This window comes from Olea europaea, chromosome 19 (genome assembly GCF_002742605.1).
Source record: "Olea europaea var. sylvestris chromosome 19, O_europaea_v1, whole genome shotgun sequence".
NCBI classification, from domain to species: domain Eukaryota; kingdom Viridiplantae; phylum Streptophyta; class Magnoliopsida; order Lamiales; family Oleaceae; genus Olea; species Olea europaea.
The window spans coordinates 7903765-7912652 of NC_036255.1; the positions used below are offsets into that span (position 1 = coordinate 7903765).

Genomic DNA, 8888 nt, shown 5'->3' on the forward strand with positions numbered 1-8888 from the left:
ATACTGCACAGTATATGTTTAACCAAAATAATACTACAAAATGATCAGAAAATTTACCAAGAAACAAACTGCCTGTTGAAGTCGCATTGAAAAAATTGCTCACGCTCTCTCATGTGCCCAAAACGTCACTACGCGTGAATCCCACACGCTACCATCCGATGCCACGAGCTTACCTGAAAGATGCTTCTCAACCGCTGAACAAGAATCTAGTCAACATTTGCTCAGCCAGTCTCTGATTCGGTCGAAATCGTGATTTTTAGTTGTGGTCGATTAGGTATTTGCACAATTTCTTCCTACCTAGTTTCTGCTTGAATTTACAGGGTGTCAAAGTCAGAAATTTCACAAGTTCCAATCAAGAATCTGATACCATGTTAACAATATGAACTACCTTGAACCAATATAGTGAATCAATTCAAAGAGAAGAAAAGATAAGAGGAGAAGAAGAAAGAGAGAAAACAATAATCTATTGAGCCACCAAAAATTATGTTTCTAATGAAAATACATAAGTTTACATATTACAAGTAAACAAAAAGGAAAACTATAAAAGAAGGAAACTAAATATTATGCAATAATATTATATATATGGCTAACGCCATTATGTACAGGCGTAGAGAACTATAAACTGGCAGCAACATATGTAGAACCTTGTTGATTCTCCTGTTGCTTTATGTTGTCTGCAACATGAGCAACCACTCCTACCCCGGCATTATAGAGCCACTCATTTTTCACCTGCATTAAAAATTAAGAAATCAGATTACAGGGATGAATCAGTAGGAGACGTAGTAAAGGATAATAATATATTTCAGTAACTCTTACATTAATATTATTGTGTGCGAAAAATGGCCAGAATGCAGAGTGAAAGCTGACATCAACTTTCTTCCATCCTAGTCGTTGTAAGCCACGTATCATTTCCTCTGTTATAAATATGAACCCGTCATTCTCCTTCATTGTTGTACATAATAAAAATATTAACAGCAGCATGTTTGGCTAAGCTTAAAAACCATAAAAAGTCACTTTGAAATAACTTTTTGTTTTCATACATTGTTTGGATAACTTACCTTTTAAGGGGAAAAAAAAGATACTTATTTTGAATGGAACTCTTACATTAGAGTAAAAGTGAGCAACATATTTTCAACCTTGAGCCTTTCACCAACACAAAAAATTTATGTATTTTAAAATTTACTTTGTCGCACATAACTTTTAACACACAGACAAACACATGCTTTTAGCGTTTCAGTCGAAATTTAACAAGTACCTTCCATAGTTTCATGATATTCTACTGTATTCTGATTGTTGGGTTCATTTTGGGCAGCCTGTTTAGCTTTGGCTGCTTCCTCAGGGAAATGGGGACCCTCAGACGAGACTGGTGGACAGTACTCCACACTAACAACATGTTTATAGCCATCCAGTGACTGAAGAGGAGGCTGCCAAATTTAATACCAGAAATTTCAGGAGGATTGTGATAGAACAGAAAGATGTATGCCACTTTGATGTTCATGATTTTGCTAACGGATTTCCATTGAATAGAATCATTGAAACAAGGGACTTCTGACTAAGGAACTTCTACAAACAAAAGTGTATGAATTCATAAGTTTAGGGAGCACTTTTGAGATAGTTGTGATACCTTTTTTTTTTTTTTTTTTTTAACAGCACATTAAGATTTCATATATATATATATATATATATATATATCACCACAAACCGCAAACCGAGTACATTTTTTAACCATCATATCAAACAAATGAAAAGATACAACTTATATTGTGGCAAGCAACAAGAAGCACCATGGTTGTGAAGATTCTTATTTAAGGAAAATCATACGACTGAAGGGATTATTTCCACTTCCCAAGCTAAATGGAAGATATCTCATTCTAAATAAACCATAATTTTATATTTGTTTTTCTTTTTTTTTTTTTTTTTTTTTAACAGCACATTAAGATTTCATATATATATATATATATATATATATATCACCACAAACCGTGCAATCAGTACATTTTTTAACCATCATATCAAACAAATGAAAAGATACAACTTATATTGTGGCAAGCAACAAGAAGCACCATGGTTGTGAAGATTCTTATTTAAGGAAAATCATACGACTGAAGGGATTATTTCCACTTCCCAAGCTAAATGGAAGATATCTCATTCTAAATAAACCATAATTAAAGTTCCACCAAGATTCGAACTCCTGTGACTAAATTCAAAGTCCAATGTTCTAACTATTGGACCTTAAAACCAGCTTCTAAGAATGAATTACCAGTTGAGAATGTTTATTGCAACTTGCTTAGGTATCACTCTTCTTTGCCAAACCAGTGTATTTTTACATTAGGGATGATAGCAAGTAGGTCCCATACCTTTCCCTATGGTGCACTTGGTCCTCACCCAGTTTTTACCCACTGACGAATTATGTCCAGTTTCACCATGAACGGATGACATGTCAAATACAAGATAGTAAACAGAAAAAGAAAAAATGAGGGTCGCTACAGTGAAGTAAGCACGGATCAACGTCTAAGCCCAAAGTAAACACGCGATGAGCCCAAGGACGTATATACTGTAAAATGTAAAATAAAAGAAGGAAAAAATGATAGCTTCTTCCCAACCATCCAACCACCCACCGGACCAAACATCAGCCCCCTCCCTCACTCCACATCAGCCCCCTTCCCCGTTACCACCCTTCCATGTCAAATCCCCACTCACATCTTACTTCAACCATCCCTCCCTCATCAAAACCATGAAATCATTGGGATGGAATTATCAAGATTCTTACTGAAATGGAACAACATTGATAGAAAATCTGAAGTTTTTTAAGTTTTTAATGTTAACTTGGCTTTCCAGTTACCTTGGAAAAAGAATCAAGGTTTCACCTACATTTGGGAACTACCTCTGGATTCAAAGTCCAACGTTCTAAATATTAGAACGCAATACCATTAGCGCTAAGGTAAGGTGGATGCTCTTCAAATGGGATAAATGGAGTTCTAATGGATATTTTTCAGTTGTCTATGCCCAAACACCACCTGGTCTAAACCAAATGGCGAAGTATAAAGGTTTAACTGAGATTTCAACTCGGGCTATTGGATTCGAAGTACAATGTCCTAGCCCCTAGACCATGGAACCATGTTCAAGAAATGCCAGCCAATAATATTATTATTAGCAGGAAACAAGAACAGTTGCATACTTGGGCATTACTTTAGATCAAAAGTAACATATAAATTTGAAAAGAAAGTTCCCATCAACATTTGAACTCCAGTCGCTGAACTTAGAGCTCGATGACCTAATTGCTAGACCATAAAATCAATAATTGAGTTATGTTTTACTCTTTAGATCTACTATCAGGAAATTATTTGAAATAGGCATCAAGGGGACTTCACCATTGCACCAAGTAATGTTACCCACACCTCGACAAATGAAGCATACATATTTGCTAGACACAATTCAACATTCATTAAATTAAATAAGAATCAATTTCCATAGGGCCCATATTTTTTTGGCATTTGGTCCTCAGGCTTTCATTTTTGGAGCCCCTATTTATGGGTTCATCTAGTTTTATGATTAACTAATAACGTGCATAATGGTAACAACCAAAAAGAAAAATGAAAAATGATTTTTGTTCTTCCTACCCAGCCTGCTCACATCCCCGTCATTCACCCCTCCTCGCTAGACTGTGGAATTATCTGTTGAGAACCATGATTCTTATTGAAAGGAAACAATGTTAATGGACTACCAAAATTTTTTCATTTCTAATGTTAGCATGCTTTCAAGGTTCCACAAAGATTTGGGTTCTAATAACTTGATTCAAAAGAAAATGTTCTAAATATTAGACTACAGCTAGTTGTGATGATGGAACCTGATACGACTTTTCAAATGGCATTAATAGAATACTGATGGATATTTTCGGTTTCCTATGCTGAAAGCCTGAACAACATCTGGTCTAAACCAAATGGCAAAAAAAATAAAGGTTCCACCGAGAACTTGGGCCATTGGATTCAAAATTCAATGTCCTAAACCTAAACCATGGAACCATGTTAAAGAAAGGCCAGACGCTAATATCCTTATATACGGTTAACGCAAAATGTACGTGCGAATTACTCCCTATCGAAATCACCATACATTTGATTTTAACAATGAAAGAAAAAGTTTCCATCAGCATTTACACTCTGGTCGTGAATTCAGAGCCTGATGTCCAGATCATAGACCATAAACCAATAACTGAGCTAAGGTTTCCTATATAGATCTTTTGTACTAGGAATTCACTTGAAATGGATTACAGAATGTTTAAAAATTCAGTGCTACCCCAGGATACAAGGGTATGAGATCCTTCTAGGATCCTTTAAATCAAAAGAGAATCTTTTATATCAATTTTGTTATTTTAGTATTGTATTTAAAATAATTTCCAATTTATATTTCACATTTCAAAACTTCAAATGAAGTATCACAATTTGCAATTTAGGCCATGTTTAGCCATATTTTTTCAAAAAAATACATTCTTAAATAGTAACTTGATATTATTTCAACCACACATTCTTCAATAAAATAATATTATACGCAAATTCAAAACTTTTCATTATTTTTTAACCACACATTTTCCATCAATATACTATTCAAAAATGCATTCTAAGGAAAATAATGTGGCTCAAACAAGGGCTTAATGTGCTATAAATTTACAATTAAATATATAAAATACTTATCTCTGAACTGAAAATACATGTAAAATTATCAATATATAAATTTCTAGAGTAATTTTAAGTTTATAAGACGTAGCCAAGTATCCGTGCCTAAAATTTGGATCCTTTTTAGCTGTATTTCCATATCATAGACTTTGGAGGCCGCCCGGGGGGGACGAAGGAATCTGCCTCCTAGAAATGTACCCACATAGGACACCCACGCCCGAATCCAAGCAACATAGCTCGGATATTTTCATTTTCGAATGAGCAAATATCATGGCCCTACCAAGATTTGAATCAAGGAGACTGCAAATGCCCCAAGCTCTTGTGCGCAATGAGAAATACGTCATACTATTAAAGTTTTATCTTCTATTTTAACCCAAAAAATACTAGCAGCAAGACCTTCTCATTGATTCTAAAAATTAAATCATAGGTAATTATGAAGTTCAGACCCATATCTAATCCACAATGACACTTCCCAAAATGAATAAGATTTTAAAACATGCCTGAAAATCTTTTACGTTCTGTAATTAGAAGCTAGTCTTAACATGATCAGGCTATACCACTAACGTATTCGCAAAAACCAGTTTGAGTATTTCCAATCAAAACTATACCTTCCAACTTTGTCTTAACTGAACAGTTCTATGGTTGCATGAGAAATATTATTAAATTGTTAATTACCTTGATAAGTTCTGTCTCCCTTCTTATGGATGATGTGCGCCAACCAACCATATCTGGATTGTGTTAAGAACTTTAACGATGAATGCTACAGATAATAAGAGAACAGTTGAATAATAATAAATGAAAAGCATTCTCCATGCTAATTCAATAAGACTATGCATAGGATACGGTCATAAGAGACATTAGCATAAAGAAGGCGACATCTGAAAGCACCAAGGGCAGATCTGCAGGACCGCATAAGATGCAACAAACTTCTGAATGAAACAATCAATACAAGTTGCCTTCAAGATAAGTTAAAAGGCTCATTCTACTCACACAAATTTTCCATCTTTACAATCGGATGCCATTCGTAATAATAGAGGTGGTCTGTCAGGCTGGCCATCAGTAAGGAAGAGTTGACTGCCAGTTCGGCCAGTGAAAATGGGGGCAAGTGGTGCAGCAATTTTCTCTAAGAAAGGCAGACCAAGAAGAAATGGAAGCTGAATCATAGAAGAAAATAAAATGGAGATCAGGTTTCGCAAATGATAAACACTCCTAATAATGATTAAATGTTCATTTCAAAATTCTTAAAACATCCATGTAGAAACTCATAAAATTTACAGATGATAAAATTTGTAGACAATCCTGGTAAGTACCACGGGGCCATCAATCAGAATGATAGAAAACGGATTTACCTTGACGATACATGAGTAATTCCTTCAACATCAGAAAACAAAATTCACATTCAAACACAAAGCAAGGGTATCAACAGTGTCAATTTATATATAATTTAACTCTGATCAATCAAAGGAAATCAGCAACCAAAGGCAATTTGTAAACGAACAACTTGAAATAGAAACACGTATAAGTATAACAAAACAAGTGCCAGATACACCATTTATTTGCATACCAAGAAAACTAGATAGACAAAATGCAAATTGCATGTCCCCATTCAACTACAATCATTGATAACATACCTGCTTCTTTCCTCTCACTCCGAGATGAGGAGTCGCCAAGGTAATAAAGTTACTAGGTTCCAACCCAGCAATCAACCCCGTATTTGAATAGCATGAGGTCTTGAGACTTGTGTTAGTAGAGCCCGCTATAACACTGGAGTCATCAGAAGAGGTATTTGGCATATAGAGAACAGCAATTGCATATCTTGAGAACAATCCACCAAGAGAATGGGCCAAAAAGGATATCTTTTTGAGGCTTTCTGTATTCCTCACAATCTCCATGACCTGTCAAAAGAACAAATAATAATCATACTTACAATAAAACTGAGATACTCATGCTTTACAAATTAAGCTATACACCAACATATTGTTTGATGGCACAAGCAGAGGAAAAAAGAAAAAATACATCCTTTTAGAAACTTACTTCCTCAGCTAGTCGTTTTCCAGCTCCATCGATTCCAGTGAAGGTTTTAGTGTACGTGTTACATGAACTTGCTGCACATAATAAGCAAGTTCAGTTCAAAATGCAAATGAACTTGTTTAGGTTTATGGCTATGAAAACAAGTAAAAATAAACGTTTAACGATAATCTCTCTATTCTCTTCCAGGCATCCTATTATACAAGTACATCCTTCACGGAACATCTGAACTTAAGCAGATGCCTAATTACCCCATTGTGCACATATGTTGTGTCAAATAGTAAAAAATATCTCTACTCTAGGATTATCCTTGCCAACCAAAGGATCCCCAAATAGTCAACATCACCAACAGCATCCAATTTTGGACCTCATGTTAGTCGAGAGAAAAGCAAAATTTCTAAATCTGCAGCACAGATGACATACCGTATATCAAAAATCTTTTCCCTAACCGCCTCTTCAAATCTGCTTCAAAGTATGTCCAGTCACTTGGGCTGCAATATTTAGAGTTTCCTCAAAGTCAATAATTTAATAATACACACGTCGGCATGCATTAAAAGAATATATCATGTCTCGTTCTCAAGTTATACTGCATATTACTCATGAAAATCATTATGCTTTCTTTTGAAAAACAAACTAAAAGAAATAATATCATCCTATGGCATTTTTCATTTGATAAGCATAATTACTTCATTCAAATTCGGAATATTTACAAGACGAATTCCACAAAAGGCAGAATAACCAGATTTTTGCATACCTAAAAAAATGAAGTGAAAGACACAAATAAAAGTTTATTGCTTTAATGTCATCCATATACTTTCATCCATTTAATTTTATTTCCATTTGAAATTTGATTTATCCCACTAATTTGAAATACTCTTCTAGATCCTATTTTTCAGATGTTCTCAATCAAATCATTTTCATGAACAGAGAAAAGATTCTCATTCTCTTCTTCCATGTACAAAAAATATGCATACCTTCCCATAATGCCGTGAACAAGAACAAGAAGATGGTCGGGTTCATCTTTCACATTAATATTGCCTCTTGGTGATGTTCCTTGAGTTGTACTCATGGCTTGAGCTTTGAGGTTTTGATGCTTTGTCCCTGCAGTGTTGAAGGTATGGCCTTTATAGTGAAGAATGAAACGAGTTTTTTGGTACCATCAACTATTTAATTCCAAGTACTGCCCCAAATCTGTAAGCTTCTCCAGTCAAGGTTTTTAATATTACACGGATGCATTAAGTTTTCTATATCACCAAAGCAAAACCCATTGCCTTCCCAATTGCCGACACCCCATAACATAAAATACGAAAAAAAATCCCTAAAATTCTTTCAGTCAGCACCCGCAAATCCAATTTCGGCAACGAGATCGAATCCTTAATATTCGTCTCCATATTTACCGTTAACATCATAGAAGAAATTAACTCCAATAATTTCTAAATAAAAAACAATTAATAAGAGGAAACGAAAAGGAGTACAAAAAATTACCGGAGAAGGTGTTGATATTCCAATTATTTCCTCGGAGATTATCAAACGACGAAGTAGAAGAGGAACAAGAAGTAGAAGACGAAGATAAATTGTTGTTATTATTTGAATTGGTAATTCGGTGATCTATAAATCGAGGGGAATAATGAAACAAAGGGGCTGTACTCGCCATTTTACACAAAAACCAGAGATCTCTATATATAGTAATCAATTCGCTAGGTGGAGTGAGGTGTTTGAAAAATGGGTTTTGACAGTTAAGCAACATCCGCCCCCACGCCACCCCCACCCCACTCCTAGTTTTCTCTTATCCTCTTTTTGTCCATACTCCAATTTCTGAATAGTGGAGATTTTTGGCCATTTTTCTATTTATGCATTACATTAAAAACGTTGGGCATTTCATAGCACATAAGTGGCATGCATGAAATCACTATAAACTTTTTCATTTCGGACACGTTACTCAAAAATTCAATTTGGAAACGCTACGCACAGTTTATGATTATGATGTGTACAATTTTTGTGTGATCCGATTATTCACAATCTCTTGCTCGAGATCATGGTAATCTCGAGCACTCTCCTATGACTTGAACATCTTCGAGTTTATATGGTCGAGCTCGTCACTCTCTCCCCTGGGCCACAACATCATCGGGTTTGCATAAGCGAGTTTGAGCTTGGGTTCAAAGCCCTTATTTCGAACTATATATCTCGATC

At 35.1% G+C, this 8888-nt stretch overlaps 1 protein-coding gene across 2 annotated transcripts; it reads right to left on the reverse strand.

The window, feature by feature from the left end:
* Positions 1–443: 443 nt before the first annotated feature.
* Positions 444–8442, reverse strand: LOC111368665 (putative lipase YOR059C). Of its 2 annotated transcripts, none has more exons than XM_022990044.1 (11): positions 8184–8442; positions 7673–7799; positions 7122–7189; positions 6705–6775; positions 6302–6565; positions 5661–5824; positions 5514–5569; positions 5346–5398; positions 1256–1424; positions 817–914; positions 444–729 (listed from the first exon to the last, which is right to left on the reverse strand). In XM_022990044.1, exons 1-11 carry the CDS (start codon positions 8350–8352, stop codon positions 616–618), a joined length of 1353 nt encoding a protein of 450 aa, XP_022845812.1. In that variant the 5' UTR covers positions 8353–8442; the 3' UTR covers positions 444–615. The 2 variants fall into 2 exon arrangements, with proteins under 2 accessions (XP_022845812.1, XP_022845813.1); XM_022990045.1 differs by having other exon boundaries at positions 7673–7889.
* Between the last annotated feature and the right edge of the window lie 446 nt (positions 8443–8888).

Coding starts and splice junctions, on each gene's coding strand:
- LOC111368665 (XM_022990044.1), bottom strand. CDS start 8,352: ATGGCGAGTACAGCCCCTTTGTTTCATTATTCCCCTCGATTTATAGAT. Junction 7,190..7,672: donor GTTCACGGCATTATGGGAAG/GTATGCATATTT, acceptor TAAATATTGCAG/CCCAAGTGACTGGACATACT. Junction 6,776..7,121: donor GAAAAGATTTTTGATATACG/GTATGTCATCTG, acceptor TATTATGTGCAG/CAAGTTCATGTAACACGTAC.